Source organism: Oncorhynchus gorbuscha, linkage group LG07 (assembly GCF_021184085.1).
Source record: "Oncorhynchus gorbuscha isolate QuinsamMale2020 ecotype Even-year linkage group LG07, OgorEven_v1.0, whole genome shotgun sequence".
Taxonomy (NCBI): domain Eukaryota; kingdom Metazoa; phylum Chordata; class Actinopteri; order Salmoniformes; family Salmonidae; genus Oncorhynchus; species Oncorhynchus gorbuscha.
This window is the reverse complement of record NC_060179.1, coordinates 24,060,483-24,082,827: the sequence shown is the minus strand read 5'-3', so window position 1 is coordinate 24,082,827 and position 22,345 is coordinate 24,060,483. Positions and strand designations below refer to the sequence as shown.

Below are 22,345 nucleotides of genomic sequence, written 5' to 3'. Positions count from 1 at the left end.
CAAAGTACAGAATAAAGGGTCTGAATACTTATGTAAATGTGATTTCCGTTTCTATATATATATATATATTTATTTTTTCTTTCTAAAATTTGTATAAAAAAAAAAAACATTTTTGCTTTGTCATTATGGGGTATCTTGATGGAGAAAAAAAACTATTTAATCAAAACACTTGAGGTGAAGGATCAAATCGGTTTACTTTATGGAGGGAAGGGAAAAAATACAGCCGAGGAGAACCTATTTTGTCAAATTCTCCAAAAGAGTTATAGGAGGCAGGTAAGTTGCCCAGAATAAAGATTGACTGTAAGAGGTTGTTAGGTCATAAATCACGGCTAAAGAGCTTGGCGTTTGGCCGCTGGATGATCGTCCACTTTATAGCACACAAACTCCTGCTTTGTGCTTTCCTCCTTTCAGACCTGCTTCCTAGCTGCAGCTTTTCTCAATGCAAAGCCTAACATTAAAAACTAGTAGCTACTCTTTCTGAATTTCAGACTCAGTTTATAATGTATACTGAACTCAAATATAAAAACTCAACATGCAACAATTAAAGATTTTACTGAGTTACAGTTCATATAATGAAATGTACATATTTCACATGACTGGGAATACAGATATGCATCGATTTGTCAGATATGCATCTGTTTGTCACAGATACCTTAAAAAAAGTAGAGGTGTGGATCAGAAAACCAGTCAGTATCTGGTGTGACCACCTTTTGCCTCATGCAGCTCAACACACCTTCATCGCAGAGTTGATTAGGCTGTTGATCTCGTCACGCTATCTCTGTGCATTCAAATGGATGTATGCCTGCCCATACCATATCCGCCACCATGAGTCACTCTGTTCACAGCGTTCACATCAGCAAACCGCTCGCCCACACAACGCCATACATACAGTCTGCCATCTGCCCGATACAGTTGAAACTGGGATTCATCCGTAAAGGAGGATAATTCGCCAGCGTTCCAGTGGCCCTCAAAGGTGAACATTTGCCCACTAAAGTCGGTTACAACACCAAACTGCAGTCAGGTCAAGACCCTGGTGAAGACGACGAGCACACAGATTATCTTCCCTGAGACGGTTTGACAGTTTGTGCAGAAATTCTTCATTTGTGCAAACCCACAGTTTCATCAGCTGTCCGGGTGGCTGGTCTCAGACCATCACACAGTTGAAGAAGCTGGATGTGGAGGTCCTGGGTTGTGAGGCCGGTTGGACGCACTGCCAAATTCTTTAAATTGACATTGGAGGCGGATTATGGTAGCGCAATTAACATTAAAGTCTCTGGCAACAGCTCTGGAGGACATTCCTGCAGTCGGCATGCGCACACTCTGTCAAAACTTGAGACATCTGTGGCATTGTGTTGTGTGACACAACTGCACATTTTAGAGTGGCCTTTTATCATCCCCAGCACAATGTGCACATGTGTAATGATCATGCTGTTTAATCTTTTTCTTGATGTGCCACACCTGCCAGGTGGATGGATTATCTTGGCAAAGGAGAAATGCTCACTAACAGGGATGTAAACAAATGTGTGCAATTAAGAGAAATAAACATTTTGTGCAGATGGAGAATTTCTTGGATCTTTTATTTCAGCTCATAAAACATGGGACCAACACTTTACATGTTGCGTTTATAGTTTTGTTCCGTATAGAAATACATTTTTCATACAAGCCATGTTGGCACCAAATGTTCCTTGACCTGAACACCTCAATTACAATATAAAATGACTTTCTCTAGGGCTGTGTGGGAACTTTCATTGCTCCCTGGTTGCCCCCTCAATCTCATCCAAACCACGACCCACTCTGCAGGTAGCCCTGGGCCAAACAAGTGAGTGAGTGAGAGAAAGAGAGTGCCTAAGAGAGCTAAAGAGAGGAGGGGTGAAGTGTAATTCTGGTTTATTGGGTTATTTTATGGAGCCTTCTGCCTTTCTCTCCCCCGGGATCTAGGTACTGTTGCTGACAGTGAGTAAACACACAACACCAACTGAGGAATTAAGTTAAGAACATAACTTATTTTAACTGCACAGGTGACTGACGATCCCTCTGGCTCTTTTACCGTGTCCCCTGATATTTCCCTCTCTGTTTGATTGATGTAACCCAACAAAATGTTGGCCTGAGGACCAGACTACAGTAGCCAAGCCTCTCAGGAGCAGGAAAAGAGATATGATGTCAGGCCGGGTCTCAGTGTATTAGGGCAGGCTATCCACTCAAAGTGCAGAACCTATTTGTCAATCCCCATAACAGCATCAAGGTTGAGAGGTAAGGACTCAACCTCTATGAATCTAATGCATGAGCTGCTGAGCATGACATTATCCCTGGTATCTCCTGTCACACTTGTGAATGATCTCAATTCACTCCAGGGCTCCAGACTAGCTAGCAGCAGCCTAAAGGCCAAGTCATTAGACAGGCAGGTTTGAGGCTGTGGAGGCTTATGACTAGGTGACCGTGGCATGAAGCATTGTGCTGGACAGAGAGGGCAAGAGGGAAATTCTAAAAGGCTTTAGGGGGAGGGTCACAACTCACAACACAAAATGGCTTGGGAAACCACTGGGTATTAATGAAAATAGCAAAAAGATGGAGACCAAATGGCCTACAGTCTCCTCTATTTTTGTCTTGTAAGTAAGTAGTCTTGGCTTGTGCGAGCCGGCACAACTTATAGGAGCAGGCACTCTCCTGTTTCTGTAGCTTGAGGGAACTTGATGTACAAGTACACCCCCGAGTGCCAAGCATTGCCGCATCGGGGAACGAACTTCCAACCTTTCAATCTCAGGGCGGACACATAACCACAAGGCCACCGAGTTGTAGTCTTGCATGACAAAATGATTTGTCTCCAGGGCTAGGTCACGGACTACATGATGTGTTATGACCATTATGTCATAGATTTCAAGGCTGTGATGATACCAGTATCGCAATATTTCTTCCATGGCAAAAGTGAAAACACGATGCAGATCAAACTCTTTTGTCCTTTAAAAACCTGCTGTAAGTAAAATATTGTGTGCTATAGCTTGGAAAATAAATAAATGTGACTCTGTATGAAACATAATTAACTTTGTTACCAACATTAGGGCTGTTTTCCAAAAAAGTAAAACAAGCTTTGTGCTTTGTTTCCTTGCCACGATACTAATGAGTATAAAGGCTGAGAGGGCATTAAATGATTAGCCACAATACTGGCCGGAGCCGGCAATGACAACAGTTTCTTGAGTCATAATTGTACCCCACTGCCAAAACAGATCCACACGAAAGGCCTCATTAGCAGTTAGATGCAATTACTTTTCCTAGGGGGAGCTGCAGTTCAATATGTCACAATTCAATCCATCACTGTATAAGGGCCATAGACCTCCTACACCAGCCTTGCTAATCGTCTAGATCATCTCTAAAAGCCCTTTCCTCCAGACCACTCTTTCCTCCACGGGACCAGGGATTTGCTGCATTGGTGTGAGAAGTGGGATGGCACTACCATGAGGCCATCTGTCATATTGGGAACGGCTACAGGTAAAATGAAGACATCCAAAGGAGCCTGTGGAAACTGGAAGTTGTGCCATTAACACAGCGCACAAGTAAACATAGCACCATTAGCGCACAACAAAACAATGACAGCCAATGGCCAATTTCAGCACCAGAACCTCTGAACAGCGTGACACCCAGGTCACAGCTCATAAATTACAAGATTAAGCACACTTGTCCATTGGCAAACCGTCACACTGTTACTGGTTGCTCCATGGAAACGACTTTTTGCAGCGCCTGTAAGAGTTCTGTCAGCTTGTATTTTCAATCTGTTGACAAATTGCATGTGATGCACAAAATATGTAAACAATAGCCAAATGTAGTCGACCTAAGCATGCTTCCTCGCAATTAGCTGGACGTGTTTACTGTTAGACTCGACCATATTGTGCAAGGGTTTGTCACCTGGGATTGGAATTGCATCCGTGTTGAAAATAAAAAACGGAAATGCAAACGACATACAAACCAGCATACTGAAGGTCTGGTTGATTACACTACTCTGTGGATATTTTGTCTCACATTCATACCTGCAAAAAGACAAACCACACAGACAACCTGTGAAGTATATTTTATTTAGCATTCTGGCTTGTAGAGGTCGCGAGAGGAAACTTTCCTTATCGAAACGCTCATTTCTGCCCAACATAGAATTCTAAGCAATTCAACGTCGTTGGGTCTTCAGGCTAATAATGTGCCAGAGTAGTGCGGGCTCTGTGCAGGAATGGTCTGAGTGACTGTTATTACTGAGTAATGTGGTGTTTACTGACTAATAGCAGTCACAATGGGGCTATAGTTGTCTAATACTGCACTTTGTCTGAGTTAGAGCTCTTCAGAATGTCAAAGATGCGCTTGCGGCATGCGCAAGTGAATCATAACAGCTACGTTACAATTCAGCCAGATACAGTAGCTACTTATGGCAAATAAATGTTAACAAAAGGGGGTCTTACCTTTCCATTTTCGCTGAAAGGCTCGTTGCAGTCACTGTCCATTCCTGAATTGGAAGATGTGAAGACTCCTTGGTCCCAGTCGGGGTACGGGTTGATAAAAGATCTTTCCTCCATCTCCGCTTCCGTAGCCGACACTAATTTCAATCTTTTGGACATGTTGTCTCCCATTTTAACGGCAACTCGTCAAGGCCAAAATGTATACGGACTCCCTGTTGGTAGACAGTAAAGCGCGTTTCAAAATGAGGAAATCTAATTTTCCAATAGTGTCTCTGAATAGATCTGCCTAGTTTAAATATTGGCATCTGTAGTGTGATATAAGAGATAAGTATTCTCATATAAAATAAATAGGCTACATTTGGAGTCCAGACACCTGTGGAAAATCGATGCTACTAAACTAATGGTGGCTATCCCTTATCCATTCACCTTGGATAGCTAGTTTATGATAAGGAATTTATTATCAGAACTCAAATAGCAATAAAAGGCCGTTCCTGAATAAAAAGTTAAGTTAATCTGAATCAGCGCAAGTTTATAAGTTTACTTTATATAAAACATATTCATTTACTATCAAATAATTTGCTAGACTTCTATAATGCATTTACACCTGAAACCCCACCTCTTTAAGGAATACCTAGGATAGGTTAAGTAATCCCTCTCACCCCACCCCCCCTAAGTTTTAGATGCACTATTGTTAAGTGACTGTCCCACTGGATGTCATAAGGTGAATGCACCAATTTGTAAGTCGCTCTGGATAAGAGCGTCTGCTAAATGACTTAAATGTAAATGTAAAATAAAACTGGCGGAGAAGTATGTATATTGGCTAATGACAAACAAACACGTAAGATATGAAAGCCTGACTGCATAGCCTAGGCCTACTTTAACAAATGCAACGTTTGGTTACATATGACTTTATCCGAAATATAACAATGTCACAAGGTTTTGTATAACTGTCCGTTACTGCAGCAAGTACATTCTCAATGGACAAAATCAAACCCACAATTCGACACAAATTGCCTATTAATGAACATAAAAACGCGGCAGGCTCACCTATTTTTGATATCAAATAATGACCATGCAATTAATTTCGTTTGTCTTCAGCCGCTGCAAGCGCTTCATCGATGCATGAGGATTGATGAACCACAGTCGTAGCAGCCTTCAAAGCATCCAGGATGATTTCAGCATTAACACATGAATGCAGTTTTGTGATAGGCTCTCCTCATCCATTTCAGTCCTGTAAAACGTTATCAATTCTCGGAAATTAAAGCAGTTATTGAATACAGATAAAAGCATGTAAAATACTTTACTCTCTCAACGATATTAGTTCGCATCTTCTCTCATCATCATGTTCGGGATCCCGCTTTCGTAGTCGGTGAGAGAGGTTTTTAAATTCAGAAATCCTACTGGTTGACGAGCTACGGGAGGCTACGGGAGACAGCCCACCAGTCCTGCAATAAGCAGCTGTCTCGTGCCGATCTGGACCAAATTTGAGTCCTAGCCTCTGAGGAAACAGATGGTGTTTCTGCTGTGTACTGATTTGGCGCACGTACACAGATTATACTACCACAAACAAATCTATAAACACCCCTGTGTGCCTCCATCCCTTCCCTAGCTCTCCCTTCCCCTTAATTAATGGCTTTAGTTGGTCCCCCACGATGAAATCGGGGAGGAGACCGTGGATTTGTCCCTGTTCCTCCGTTTGTACCTTAGTCACACGCGATATCTCTGACAGCACTGGGCCGATTTTGACGAAACTTGGTTGAATAATGGGTCTTACCATAGAGATCCGGCATTTACACTAATTTGCCCTGGGTGGGAGATATAGTAATTAACTGGCATGTGTTAGTCACAAGCGATATCTCAATTGGTCCAAAGGGGGCGCTGCATCATTCGTGTGGGACAACATGTTAACTGTTGTTTTCATTGACAGGGGCACGTGATTCTGCTGAACAATGCAATCCTATTCTCTTCTGCATCCTCTGTGCATTTCTCAGCCAAAATAAGTTAATTTGTTTCGTTTTTAATATTAGACAAAAAGGAGCATGCTCAACTTTCTTGTGGGTCAGGTTATTTCCACAGATGAGTGCTTTGACAGACTATTATCTGGGAATAGTGGTGGAAAAATTACCCAATTGTCATACTTGAGTAAAAGTAAAGATACAGTAATAGAAAACGACTCAAGTAAAAGTGAAAGTCACCCAGTAAAATACTACTTGAATATAAGTCTTTGGTTTTAAAATATACTTAAGTATCAAAAGTAAATGTAATTGCTAAAATATACCTAAATATCAAAAGTAAAAGAATACAACATTTCAAATCCCTTATATTAAGCAAACCAGACAGTATGATTTTCTTTAAAAATATATATATTTACAGGCACACTCCAACACTCAGAATTAATTTACAAATTAAGCATTTGTGTTTAGTGTGTTCTCCAGATCAGATGCAGTAGGGATGACCAGAGATTTTATCTTTAAGAGCGTGAATTTGACAATTTTCTTGTCCCTCTAAGCATTCAAAATGTAAGAATTACATTTGGATGTCAGGGAAAATGTATGGAGTACAAAGTACATTATTTTATTTAGGAATATAGTGAAATGAAAGTTCTCAAATATGAATAGTAAAGTAAAGATACCACAAAAAATGACTTAAGTAGTACTTTAAGTATTTTTACTTAAGTAATTTACACCACTGTCTGGGAGTAATACACCTCTTCTTTAGTTAGGTAGCCTATGTCATCACCAAAGCAATTGCAGAAAGGATTAACATAAAACAAGTGAAACATGTCTGAATACACGAAAGGCATTTGATTACGCCATTTTTCATCTCGACTTGCCCTTATCTCTGCGCTAGTGCTTAATGAGCATGTTGATAACAGTGTGAAATACAATATTAGCAATTTGACCACTCACACCTTCTATAGAAGCTATCAGTTAGTTTGTCCCTAGTTACAAGGTATTATATTTTGCTTTGTTCTACCAGCTATTGTTTCTGCCCCATTCAATTTGCAAATAAATTAATTAAAAACCCCTCAATGTGATTTTCTTTCTCATTTTGTCTGTCATAGTTGAAGTGTACCTATGATGAAAATTACAGGCCTCTCTTATCTTTTTAAGTGGGAGAACTTGCACAATTGGTGGCTGACTAAATACTTTTTTGCCCCACTGTAGCTGTCAACCAGCAAAGAGGGACTGGAATGTCATGTATTAGGCCTATACATAGACTACATGTGAGAACAGGGATGTAGGTTAATACAGTCACCCAGGGGGCTTGTGAATGTATGCTTAATGTATGGCATATGTAGACGTGAGAATAATCAATACAGTACGTGGGTGTCCAATACAGTGCATTCAGAATGTATTCAGACCCCTTGACCTTTTCCACTTTGTTACGCGAGAGCCTTATTCTAAAATGGATTATTAAAAAACAATAACAATCAATCTACACACAATACCCCATAATGACTAAGCGAAAACAGGTTTGTAGAATTTTCTGCAAATGTATTAAAAATAAAAATCTGAAATACCTTATTTACGTAAGTATTCAGACCCTTGACTATGAGACTCGAAATTGAGCTCAGGTCCATCCTGATCCCGTTGACCATCCTTGAGATGTTTCTACAACTTGATTTGAGTCTACATGTGGTAAATTCAATTATTTGGACATGATCTTGAAAGGTATACACCTGTCTATATAAGGTCCCACAGTTGACAGTGCAGAGAAAAAACCAAGCCATGAGGTCGAAGGAATTGTCCGTAGAGCTCCGAGACAGGATTGTGTCGCTGCTCAGATCTGGGGAAGGGTGCAAAAACATTTCTGCAGCATTGAAGGTCCCCAAGAACACAGTGGCCTCCATCGTCCTTAAATGGAAGAAGTTTGGAACCACCAAGACTCTTCCTAGACCTTCCTGAAGGACAACCATCTCTGCAACATTCCACCAATCAGGCCTTTGTGGTAGAGTAGCCAGACGGAAGCCACTCCTCAGTAAAAGACATATGTCAGCCCGCTTGGAGTTTGCTAAACATCACCTAAAGCACTCTCAGATCATGAGAAACAAGATTATATCTGGTCTGATGAAACAAAGAATGAACTATTTGGCATGAATGCCAAGCGTCACATCTAGAGGATACCTGGCACCATCCCTACGGTGAAACATTTTGGTGGCAGCATCATGCTGTAGCGATATTTTTCAGCGGCAGGGACAGGGAGACTAGTTAGGATTGAGGGGCGAATGAACAGATCAAAGTACAGAGAGATCCTTGATGAAAACCTGCTCCAGAGCGCTCAGGACCTCAGACTGGGGCGAAAATGCATCTTCCAATAGAACAACAACCCTAAGCACACAGCCAAGACAACACAGGAGTGGCTTCGGGACAAGTCTCTGAATGTCCTTGAGTGGCCCAGCCAGAGCCCGGACTTGAAACCGATCAAACATCTCTGGAGAGACCTGAAAATAGCAGTGCAGCGACACTCCCCATCCAATCTGACAGAGGATCTGCAGAGAAGAATGGGAGAAACTCCCCAAATACGGGTGTGCCAAGCTTGTAGCTTCATACCAAAGAAGACTCAAGGCTGTGATCGCTGCCAGAGGTGCTTCAACATAGTACTGAGTAAAGGGTCTGTATACTTATGTAAATGTAATATTTCAGTTTTTGCTTTGTCATTATGGGGTATTGTGTGTAGATTGATGAGGGATATTTAAAAAAAATATATTTTAGAATAAGGCTAACAAAATGTGTGAAAAGGCAAGTGGTCTGAATACTTTCCAACTGCACTGTATATGTTAGTGTCTTCCAACAGCAGTGTGTCTATATCAGAGTCTAGAATCCTGGCATATGAGGCTACCTACATGGTCTACCCCTTCACTTTATAGGTGGGAGGATGTTTTTCCCACAATCCCATGCCAGCGTGTCCACCCTCATTAGCTTTGAAAGGTTACAGTGAGCTGAATTCATACCAACCTCCCACCTCCTGCCAAGGGGCCCAGTGGGCACTGCCTGCCTGAAATCCAACCATCTGCCAACCTTCGCTTTACCCTTCTCATCTGTTCCACACTGCCAGAAATCCCACCTCATTTTAGGGGTGCCAGCAGGGGTAATCCAAAAACCAGGTGCCCCTTAAATGTGATCAATGTATAGATTATTAAGGATTACTAATCTGCTAGTGATTCATGTACCTCTGGGATTTGAGACCATGCTCATAACAAAACAAGGTATGACCATGACGCACTGGCATTACCTCTGCCCCACAAAAGCCAATTAATTTATTTGGTGTGGGTTGTTATTAGCCTGGGTACCAGTCTACCACATGACTAGCCTGGGTGCCAGTCTACCACATGACTAGCCAGGGTGCCAGTCTGTTTCTGCTCTCTTGCCAACTCCTTGTGAAATTGGCATGCAAAACATGTTTGGCTTGACAATGAAGTAGGCAAAAGCACAAACAGATATGAGACCAGGCTAGGTGTTTGTGGCTTGTAATCCAAACTGATAGGCTCCGTTTGGGTTCCAGGCTAGGTCTGTAGTGCACACCTTTACTCAACCAACAGGACAGTGTAAAGAAGCAGGCACAGTGTGATATCAGCATTGTGTGTTTGTCGCATCAAATACGTTTAACTCACAGTATTTATGTGTCAGTTTAGTTGCTGAAAGAAGGAGAAGAAAGGCTTGGATTTATGCAAATGCCGTTCTGGTAAGTGGAATTGTCTCTCTGTCATTTATGCAGATGGTACATTTCAAGGACATTGGAACTGTGTCTTGGAGGGAATTGTGTTGGCCTAGATGATATTACACTTGCAAAGTTTCAAGATGTGATAGTCCCACTGCAAAGACTAGGCCTATTAAAAAGGCTAGCTGCATGAATTGCTCAAACAGAAATAGGCAATGCAATATGCACTATGTGGCATTAATGTCTGGGCTCTACATATTACACAGTACACATGAATCATGATCATAGACATATTACCAAGTTGGCATTTCAGCTGAAACATGTAATATTATCATCGTCATGGTGATAATGCTTACACGTGTGAGCAAATGGTCTGTCGGGAGATGGGATTCTTGCTAGAGATGCCCGTCATGATTAATTCAACAACGTCCCATTGCGTCGAACAAGCAGGAGAAATCGAGCAGAAATAAAAACCACTCAAAGGTCATTAAAGCCGCTATAACCAATCCTCCCCTAAACCCACAGTGTGGTGAATAAGGCGACAGTAAATGGAAGCTAAATGTTGGACAGCACCCCTGAGAGCAGAGACAAACCAAGAACACGAATGGGAGATGCTGGCACAACACATCAGCAGTACTACTAGTCACTATCTGGCCATGCTACAGAGGACTGAGACACTGCTCTATTGTAACACAGTACATTACGTAGGCATTGCACTTTTTTTTGTATTGTGACTGCGCCATAGGAGCTACGGTTCGAGTGCCCACTGCAGCTCCCTGTCTCTCTTTCTTGCTACACTGGTGGCAGCAGTGGGATTATCCCTGTGTTTCCTCTTGGTGTTGGGGAAGTGTGCGTGTTGGCATGCTGGGCTTCATGCATAATGACGATTCTTGAGATAGTGTGTAACAGTAGGCCTGGGCCTATTCTCCCTATGTGAGTGGTGTACTGGTTCTACTTAGTGGCCTGGGCTTTTATAGTACATTGGGTGCTTGCCTCTGCACCATGGGAGCTACTGTTTGAGTCCCTGATGTAACAAACAGTAAGTAAGGGAGCATTTTAGCCTTCCCCTTCCAGACTTCTTGACTCCTGGATAAGCCTACTACCATTTATCCTCAGAGATTCCGTCAGTGGTGAGTGGACAACAACATCATTTTGAAGTTCCACTAATGGCCAGTGGACAGCGGCCACTGGCCATTAGTGGAACTTCAAAATTATGTTGTTGTCCACTTTAATGGTGCTAAATCGCTGTTATTATCATCTTTGTTGTATCGTATAGGTTATTAAAGCAGAAAAAACACATCTTAGTGCTCTTAAAGGCAATGATCAATAAAATAGTAGAAGTATAGTAGCAGGCCTGTTGTTTTCTTCAGCATGGCTGTCTATACTAACATGTTGAACTGTTTGGCATTTCATTCTCTGTTTCAACTTGTCTTGTAGTGCCTAGAGAACCCTTCAATCTAGTGCTGTTTTTAATACGGTTTATTGCCCCTAGCATGACATTTTCATATCCATACATGACAATGAAATGTCATGTGATTTGGCACACACATGCAATCTGGTGAGGCTATCAACCTATCAGTGCTCTCTATATGTGTTTACATGCCGATTTCCTGGCATCAGTCTCTGTCTCGCTGGGTTGACTCTCGCCACCCACTCTTCCCGCCATCCATCGGATTATAACCCAGTCTTTTTTTTTCATGATTCCTGCAAGATATCAGTATTACTGTCACTTCTCCTCCACCCCAAAAGGTCACAGTTAGCGATTCAGTTGGAGCTTTGGGCCCTCACTGTTTTTTTATGAGTGAATTTGCCTTCGATTTTACATAACAATGGAGAGACATTTACTCAGGGAATACTATTAACGCAAGCTGTCTGAACCGGGCAGGGCCTATCTCGCTACTTTCAAATGAACCATATTCTCATATTTCATAGGTGAAAATGATGTGAGGATATTGCATTACATAGAAAAGTGCTATTTGAGTTATTATTCCACTTCGTGAGCCTGTGACACATCGGTAGTTCGATCGACCAATCATGCCCTCTGCAATTTGCGAATGGCAGCACGCTGCCAAATACAGTATATCTGCTCTTAAATTTGCTCATTGCCCTGGTTCATTTCAGACTAATTTCTCTTAGCCTCATTACGCAAGCACAGCACACCCTTGTGTGAGCTCTTAGTCAAACTCACACACAGAGATTCACACTTAGACACACACACGCACAGGCACGCGCACGCACACGCACACACACACACACACACACACACACGCACACACACACACACACACACACACACACACACACACACACACACACACACACACACACACACACACACACACACACACACACACACACACACAGTGCAATTGTGTCTTTGGATTCCCATCTTAATGAGATTCTGCCGCGCTCTGGGGGCCAGTGTCATTCTGAAGTCATTTGGATGATTTAACATGGCCGAAGGGCCTTCAACGAAGCACCACACAGCGCTTGAGCACCACATCAAGCACAAAACCAGAAAACTGTAAACTCTCTCCTGCCTCTTTCCAAACCTTAAACCTCAAAGGAGCCCTCCTGTTAAAACAATTTATCACATCGAGGGCCGATGGGTTGCTGTGGTAAACCAAACTGATTTGTAACGCTAAAGCTTCTGTCTTCATATGTGACTTCAGTTGTATAAATACAACATGGCGTCTAATTGTTTTCTGTAAACAACCAGGAGCATCCTGATGTTGCCAAAGACAATATTGAATTAAGTGTTATTACAGCTCTACTCCAGGGCCATAAGTCATAATACATCTGGTTAGTGAAAAGGGATGCTGCCTGGTGCTAGGGCCACAGTCTCATGGGAGATATTAACATGGCTCTCACTGACAGGTTTCACATTGTGAGCTACTGCCACCGCAACCACCCACCCATGCTAGCCTTGAACAATTCTACCACAAGACATAAGTGACTCAAATAGACAATACAGACTCAAACTTGAATTGACGTTCAACAACCCAGACGAGCATCGCACGTGGCAAGGACTATAGAGCTCACAGACTACAAAGGCAAATCCAGCTGTGCGGTACCCACCGAAGCCTCCCTCCCAGACGAGCTTAACACATTCTTGGCTCGCTTCAACGCATCCAGGAAGACTCTCACTGCTCCGGATGACCAAGCGCTTTCCCTCTCCGAGGCTGACGTGAGGAAAACTCTGAGCGAATACTCAAAACCGCTGGCCCAGATGGCATCCCTGGCCGCATCCTCAGAGTGTGTGCTGATCAGCTGGTGGGCGTCTTCTCTGACATCTTCAACCTGTCTCTGTCCCAGGCTGTAGTCCCCACCTGCTTTAAGGAGACCACCATCGTCCCAGTGCCCAGGAAAAACAAGATGACAAATGACTACCGCCCCGTCGCGCTCACCTTGGCCACCAAGAAGTGCTTCGAGAGGCTGGTCGTGGCCCACATCAAAGCCAGCATGCCAGACACACTGGACCCACTACGCGCTCCAACAGTCACATGGAAGGTGCCATTTCCATCGCTCAACACACGGCCGTAACACACCTGGACAAGAGGAACACCTACCTGAGAATGCTGTTCATTGACTACAGTTCAGCATTCAACACTATTGTTCCCACCAAGCTCAACACCAATCTCAGAGCCCTGGGTCTGGACACCACCCTCTGCAACTGGATGCTGGACTTCCTGACAGACAGACCACAGGTGGTGAGGATTGGGAAAAAAACCTCCTTCACACTGACCGTTAACACAGGAATTAACAGGGGAGTGTGCTCAGTACTCTGCTGTTACTCCCTGTTTACCCAAAACTGTGTGTCTTTGCACGACACCACCTCCATCATTAAGTTTGCTGATGACACTACGGTTGTAGGCCTGATAACCAACAACAACGAGTCAGCCTATAGGGGGGAGGTAAGTGAACTAGCATTATGGTGTTATGACAACAACCTCAGCCTCAACCTCAGCAAATCAAAGGAGCTGATTGTTCAGGAAGCAGAGGAAGCAGAGGGAACATGTCCCAATCCACATCGACGAGACTGCAGTAGAGAGAGTCATGAGTTATAAGCTCCTCGCGGACGGTAAGAACGGCTCAGTACATCACTAAGACCATGCTCCCACCCATCCAGGACATCTACTTGAACCGGTGCCTGAGGAAGACATGCAGCATCATCAAGGACCCCACATGCCCCAGCCATGAGCTATTCTCTCCCTTACCGTCGGGCAGATGGTATCGGAGCATGAGATCTGATACCAACAGGCTCAGAGACACGTTTCTATCGACAGTACAAGCCATCAGACTGCCGAACACTTGAACTGAATTGACCACCTGCTCTGATTTTCCACACCTTTAGTACACTCACTAATGCACACACCTACACACACTCATGATACACACACATCACAACTGCAGCTACCAGACTCTTATTATACTGCTCAGTTCATACACTGTCCACCATCCCCAGTACACATGGAAATATTGGACCATAAATTGGGCCTTCCTGTATTATACTTATGCTACAATGTTTATTCCATTCTACTGAGACATTTACTCTTCGTATCTTTTATTATTTCTTATTGTTGTTGCATTGTCGACAGGGAACCTGCAAGTAAGTATTTCATTGGACGTTGTGTACCATGCGTATACAGTACGTACGACTAATAATATAATGATAAAACATGAAACTTGAAAATACCTCTGGACTTACTGTATAACCACACGGCTACAACCAGGCCACTAACACATCCCTATTGCTCACTGATGGTGTACCACTGCCCTGAAGCATTGGGGTCTCCATAGACCAGGGGGGAGACTGCCCCCTACTGGCCTTCCAATACCACTTCCAGCAGCATCTTGGTCTTCCATCCAAGGATCAAACAGACACCATGCCACCTACTGTGCCTTCAGAAAGTATTCATACCCCTTGACTTATTCTACGTTGTATTGTGTTACAGCCTGAATTCAAAATGGACACACAATACCCCATAATGACAAAGTGAAAACATGTTTTTAGACATTTTTGCTAAATGAATTGAAAATTAAATAGAGAAATATCTCATTTACATAGGTTTTCACACCCCTGAGTCAAAACATGTTTGAATCACTTTTGGCAGCGATTACAGCTATGAGTCTTTCTGGGTAAGTCTCTAAGATCTTTGCACACCTGGAATGTACAATATTTGCACATTATAATTTTTACAATTCTCCAAGCTCTGTCGAGTTGGTTTTTGATCATTGTTTTCAAGTCTTGTCATAGATTTTACAGTCAAAACTGTAATTAGGTCACGCAGGAACATTCATTGTCGTCAAGGCAAGCAACTCCAGTGTATAACTGGCCTTGTGTTTTAGGTTATTGTCCTGCGGAAAGATTAATTTGTCTCCCAATTTCTGTTGGAAAGTAGACTGAACCAGGTTCTCCACTAGGATTTTGTCTGTGCTTAGCTCTATTCCATTTCTTTTTATCCTAAAAAAAACTCCCTAGTCCTTGCCAATGATAAGCATACCCATAACATGATGCAGCCACCAGCATGCTTGAAAATATGAAGAGTGGTACTCTGATGTGTTGTGTTGGATTTGGCCCAAATATAATGCTTCTCATTCAGGACATAAAGTAAATTTCTTTGCCACATTTTTTGTTGTGTTTTACTTTAGTGCCTTGTTGCAAATAGGATGCATGTTTTAGAATATGTTTGTTCTGTACCGGCATCCTTTTCACTGTCAATTAGGTTAGTATTGGGGAGTAACTACAATGTTGTAATTGGCCTCATGTTGAAATCCCTGAACGGCTTCCTTCTTCTCCGACAACTGAGTTAGGAAGGACACCTGTATCTTTGTAGTGACTGGGTGTATTGATACACCATCTAAAGCGTAATTAATAACTTCCCCATGCTCAACAGGATATTCAATGTGTCTATCAATAGGTACTTCTCTGGGAGATTGAGGGACCTTACAGATAACTGCATTTGTGGGGCATAGAGATGAGGTAGTCATTCAAAAATCATGTTAAACGCCATTATTGCACACATGCAACTCTTGTGACTTGTTATGCAATGTTTGACTCCTGAACTTATTTAGGCTTGCTATAAAAGGGGTTGAACACTTATTGAGTGAAGCCATTTCAGCTTTTCATTTTGTATTCATTTGTAAACATTTCTTAAAATATAATTCCACTTCGATATTATGGGGTATTGTGTGTAGGCCAGTGACAAAGAAATCTAACTTTGATACATTTTAAATTCAGGCTGTAACACAACACAATGTGTAAAAACTCAAGGGGTGTGAATACTTTCTGAAGGCACTGCACATAGTTTAAGAGGCTATGCAGCATTGGGATGGTACGGCTGCTGCACGACTCCTGCCACCGCCTGTCAACAGCCTCATTGGGTCCTCTGTCCGTTTGTAGAGGAGTCAGTGACGCTGAGCACCACCATGCATCACTCATCTGGCACCAGAGCGTCAGAGGGAGCGTGCAGAGTACACTACTTCTGATATGGTGATTTCCTGCCTGGCAACACCCGCACCACCACCACGTCCAGGTGGTGAGAGATGGGGGAGATTATCTCCGTGTTAACATGGCGATGCAGCGCTCTGTGAAGAAATGTAGGAAATACACTTAGGGCAGCCAGCAGGAAGGGAAAACAGACAGATTGAACAGCTAAACACGTGCGCGCGCACACACACACACACACACACACACACACACACACACACACACACACACACACACACACACACACACACACACACACACACACACACACACACACACACACACACACACACACACACACACGCAGGTATTAATCAGAGGGGAGGGAATATAGGTCACACAAATACAAAAGCCTGCATCTGCTCCAGGATCACTGTTGTATAAAGATGAATTTTACATATATTGTAGCCTCATGATGTTTGCTGAAGCAAAATGCCTGGTGGTTTTTTACTAATGTAGTATATTAGGTCATCAAGCTGTGATTAGTGTAATGGCCATGGTGCAACATAGTGTCTGACCCCTCATTGTGAGGTTCAGTAGTGAGGTTGTTCGACCACTACAGAGGATGTGCATGTCTTTAGCTGATTGGTTGGTACCAGTGTGATCTGCTTGGATTTAATTGGTTAGTATTACATAATAATTGCAAGCAAGCACGCACGTCTTGTTTTGGTTCGACGTCCCCCTACGTGTACATATGCCTTTTTGAGGATGATCTGAGGAGCCATTAAAATAACACTGCACTAAGCTTTTTACAAATAATTTCTGTTAAAACCACTTACATTTACATTTACATTTAAGTCATTTAGCAGACGCTCTTATCCAGAGCGACTTACAAATTGGTGCATTCACCTTATGACATCCAGTGGAACAACCACTTTACAATAGTGCATCTAAATATTTTAAGGGGGGAGGGGGTGAGAAGGATTACTTTATCCTATCCTAGGTATTCCTTAAAGAGGTGGGGTTTCAGGTGTCTCCGGAAGGTGGTGATTGACTCCGCTGTCCTGGCGTCATGAGGGAGTTTGTTCCACCATTGGGGAGCCAGAGCAGCGAACAGTTTTGACTGAGCTGAGCGGGAACTGTACTTCCTCAGTGGTAGGGAGGCGAGCAGGCCAGAGGTGGATGAACGCAGTGCCCTTATTTGGGTGTAGGGCCTGATCAGAGCCTGGAGGTACTGAGGTGCCGTTCCCCTCACAGCTCCGTAGGCAAGCACCATGGTCTTGTAGCGGATGCGAGCTTCAACTGGAAGCCAGTGGAGAGAGCGGAGGAGCGGGGTGACGTGAGAGAACTTGGGAAGGTTGAACACTAGTCGGGCTGCGGCGTTCTGGATGAGTTGTAGGGGTTTAATGGCACAGGCAGGGAGCCCAGCCAACAGCGAGTTGCAGTAATCCAGACGGGAGATGACAAGTGCCTGGATTAGGACCTGCGCCGCTTCCTGTGTGAGGCAGGGTCGTACTCTGCGGATGTTGTAGAGCATGAACCTACAGGAACGGGCCACCGCCTTGATGTTAGTTGAGAACGACAGTTTGTTGTCCAGGATCACGCCAAGGTTCTTAGCGCTCTGGGAGGAGGACACAATGGAGTTGTCAACCGTGATGGCGAGATCATGGAACGGGCAGTCCTTCCCGGGAGGAAGAGCAGCTCCGTCTTGCCGAAGTTCAGCATGAGGTGGTGATCCGTCATCCACACTGATATGTCTGCCAGACATGCAGAGATGCGATTCGCCACCTGGTCATCAGAAGGGGGAAAGGAGAAGATTAATTGTGTGTCGTCTGCATAGCAATGATAGGAGAGACCATGTGAGGTTATGACAGAGCCAAGTGACTTGGTGTATAGCGAGAATAGGAGAGGGCCTAGAACAGAGCCCTGGGGGACACCAGTGGTGAGAGCGCGTGGTGAGGAGACAGATTCTCGCCACGCCACCTGGTAGGAGCGACCTGTCAGGTAGGACGCAATCCAAGCGTGGGCCGCGCCGGAGATGCCCAACTCGGAGAGGGTGGAGAGGAGGATCTGATGGTTCACAGTATCGAAGGCAGCCGATAGGTCTAGAAGGATGAGAGCAGAGGAGAGAGAGTTAGCTTTAGCGGTGCGGAGCGCCTCCGTGATACAGAGAAGAGCAGTCTCAGTTGAATGACTAGTCTTGAAACCTGACTGATTTGGATCAAGAAGGTCATTCTGAGAGAGATAGCGGGAGAGCTGACCAAGGACGGCACGTTCAAGAGTTTTGGAGAGAAAAGAAAGAAGGGATACTGGTCTGTAGTTGTTGACATCGGAGGGATCGAGTGTAGGTTTTTTCAGAAGGGGTGCAACTCTCGCTCTCTTGAAGACGGAAGGGACGTAGCCAGCGGTCAGGGATAAGTTGATGAGCGAGGTGAGGTAAGGGAGAAGGTCTCCGGAAATGGTCTGGAGAAGAGAGGAGGGGATAGGGTCGAGCGGGCAGGTTGTTGGGCGGCCGGCCGTCACAAGACGCGAGATTTCATCTGGAGAGAGAGGGGAGAAAGAGGTCAGAGCACAGGGTAGGGCAGTGTGAGCAGAACCAGCGGTGTTGTTTGACTTAGCAAACGAGGATCGGATGTCGTCGATCTTCTTTTCAAAATGGTTGACGAAGTCATCTGCAGAGAGGGAGGAGGGGGGGGGGGGAGGAGGATTCAGGAGGGAGGAGAATGTGGCAAAGAGCTTCCTAGGGTTAGAGGCAGATGCTTGGAATTTAGAGTGGTAGAAAGTGGCTTTAGCAGCAGAGACAGAGGAGGAAAATGTAGAGAGGAGGGAGTGAAAGGATGCCAGGTCCGCAGGGATGCGAGTTTTCCTCCATTTCCGCTCGGCCTTCCGGAGCCCTGTTCTGTGAGCTCGCATTGAGTCGTCAAGCCACGGAGCGGGAGGGGAGGACCAAGCCGGCCTGGAAGATAGGGGACATAGAGAGTCAAAGGATGCAGAAAGGGAGGAGAGGAGGGTTGAGGAGGCAGAATCAGGAGATAGGTTGGAGAAGGTTTGAGCAGAGGGAAGAGATGATAGGATGGAAGAGGAGAGAGTAGCGGGGAGAGAGAGCGAAGGTTGGGACGGCGCGATACCATCCGAGTAGGGGCAGTGTGGGAAGTGTTGGATGAGAGCGAGAGGGAAAAGGATACAAGGTAGTGGTCGGAGACTTGGAGGGGAGTTGCAATGAGGTTAGTGGAAGAACAGCATCTAGTAAAGATGAGGTCGAGCGTATTGCCTGCCTTGTGAGTAGGGGGGAAGGTGAGAGGGTGAGGTCAAAAGAGGAGAGGAGTGGAAAGAAGGAGGCAGAGAGGAATGAGTCAAAGGTAGACGTGGGGAGGTTAAAGTCGCCCAGAACTGTGAGAGGTGAGCCGTCCTCAGGAAAGGAGCTTATCAAGGCATCAAGCTCATTGATGAACTCTCCGAGGGGACCTGGAGGGCGATAAATGATAAGGATGTTAAGCTTGAAAGGGCTGGTAACTGTGACAGCATGAAATTCAAAGGAGGCGATAGACAGATGGGTAAGGGGAGAAAGAGAGAATGACCACATGGGAGAGATAAGGATCCCTATGCCACCACCCCGCTGACCAGAAGCTCTCGGGGTGTGCGAGAACACGTGGGCGGACGAAGAGAGAGCAGTAGGAGTAGCAGTGTTATCTGTGGTGATCCATGTTTCTGTCAGTGCCACTTGAAAAGTAATCTCAATTAATCTATTTTTCAGTGGAAAAATAATAATATGAAGTTTCCTCTGAGGTAAAACCAGGAATTTATCTTCTGTGGATCTCACTTTAATTAGTGAAATATCAAAGCCTGGCAATGGAGGAACAGTAACAACAGGGAGTTGTGCTATTATCATAACAGACTTTAGCACGTTTAATTCCTCATCCCATCCCGAGTGTGTGCAAATGGGTGTTAATTCCTAGGGCGGCTTGCTAAAATGGGCACATGTTTCCGGGAGGCTAAATTGATTATCCTTAATTACCCTCAAATGCCTAACAACATTTGATGTGGATTAGAGAATACATCTATGATTGGAACACCAGGGGAGGGACCAGGCATTCTCTCTGGGCCACAGCAAATTGACAGGCTCTGTCTTAATGCTCCTACAATGCCCACCCAACCTCCCTGTCTACTTGAGGCTCAGCAGTGCTGATCTTACAGATCTGAATAGGCTGTGTGGCCGAAAGCAAACTTGGATGAATCTCCTCTCCCACATTCACATTGTCTTTATTTCTCTCGCCTCTTTAGTGACTTCTCAACAGTCAGTGATCAAGTCAGTCGTCAATGGAAGGAATTACTAAGGGGACTGGTAAATGCCAGGTTATATTCATGGAGATCTGTCTTTTGTGCACATATTATTTATTCAACGGGAAATGAGCCACATCTATGGTTGACTTAATTAAATATAGTTAAATATTAGTTAAATATTCATCAACTGGAGAAAACTGTTGGCTTGCATTGATGACAAGACTTACCTCAGGTCCAATTGAGTGTGTATGAAAATTGTATCATCACCAAAATGGTACAGATGTAATATATGGTACTTTATTTTGTGGATTGGATGCCAGACAATATTTGTTATTTTATTTATTTAACCTTTACTAGGCAAGTCAGTTAAGAACAAATTCTTATTTACAATGATGGTCTAACGGGGAACAGTGGGTTAAACTTGCCTTGTCCAGATTTGTACCTTGTCAGCTCAGGGATTCGATCCAGCAACCTTTTGGTTACTGGCCCAACACTATCTGCTGCCCCAAGATGAGTCTATATAACTGCCAATAAGAATTTACTTTCAAAACATCTCAATCCTCAATCTAATATCGAGTTATGATGGAAGAACGACAGTATCTTGCTGCTTGACATTTGTGCCCCTCTGATCTAAACATTTTCATTTGTTTTCCATCTTCAGTCTGCATAGGTTTGACACTGCTATACTTTGTACAATTAATATGGATTAGGCAGCAAAACATTCCAATATGTGCTAAATTTCACCATGACACGTAGAAGGTACCTGGGTTATGTTTGTACCCTGGGTTATGCATGATTCGTTTGTAGGTCCCCTAGACGCAACTTCTTCTGTTAAAATGCCAATTTTCATATCCTGTTTGAAAGCATTTTGTCAGCTGGGGCTTGTGGATAAGATACGTGTAAAGGAGCACATCACAGCGGAATGCAGAAGATGGGAACAAAGAAAGAAACTCGTCGACCCCGTCGAACACAGCAGTGGCTCAGAAGCTGAATTGGTGGGCAACAGCTCCCTCCTCTGGTGGTTTTTATTAATGGTGAGATGTGACACCTGCTTGCATTTTCTTTATCTTCATAAAACACAGCATCGGTCTTTTTATTTAATGTGTAGATGAAATGCACATTTACATATCTGTAAAAATCAATAGTGTGAATCAAACTTTGGATTTTACATACTGATACGGTAAGCTTAAAAACACAAGGTTCACAAAACCAGTTACCTGTATAAAATATGTCTGGATCCGCTCCATTCCGCTTGACTATTAAATGATGCATCTGTTCTGTTACCTGAACTCAAGGACACAACATCTACATGCTGCCCGACTCTTGAGTTGCTGTTCTACTTTTTGTCAGCATGTTCTTCCCTTCTCCAGCTCCTGCATTTATACTGCTAAAAAAGGGGAGAACAGAGAAAATAAATCACTGACAATTTCTATATACTGCAGCAAAAAGTGTGACTGTTTTGAGACATTTAGAATGGGCTCTGTGAGTGTGTGATTTTGTGTACGGAGAATCAGCCAATCACTGCAATTCCATTATACAT

The 22,345-nt window shown here is 43.8% G+C and overlaps 1 protein-coding gene across 1 annotated transcript in view; it reads right to left on the bottom strand.

Annotated features, from left to right (window-relative positions):
• lancl2 (LanC lantibiotic synthetase component C-like 2 (bacterial)) overlaps positions 1–6,010 on the bottom strand; it is a 61,154-nt gene extending 55,144 nt beyond the window's left edge. The window contains exons 1-2 of the mRNA XM_046355897.1: positions 5,481–6,010; positions 4,437–4,645 (exon numbers count right to left, since the gene is read on the bottom strand). Of these exons, the coding sequence (XP_046211853.1) occupies positions 4,437–4,604 (168 nt within the window). The 5' untranslated portion in view covers positions 4,605–4,645; positions 5,481–6,010. The remainder of the gene's footprint in view (positions 1–4,436; positions 4,646–5,480) is intronic.
• Between the last annotated feature and the right edge of the window lie 16,335 nt (positions 6,011–22,345).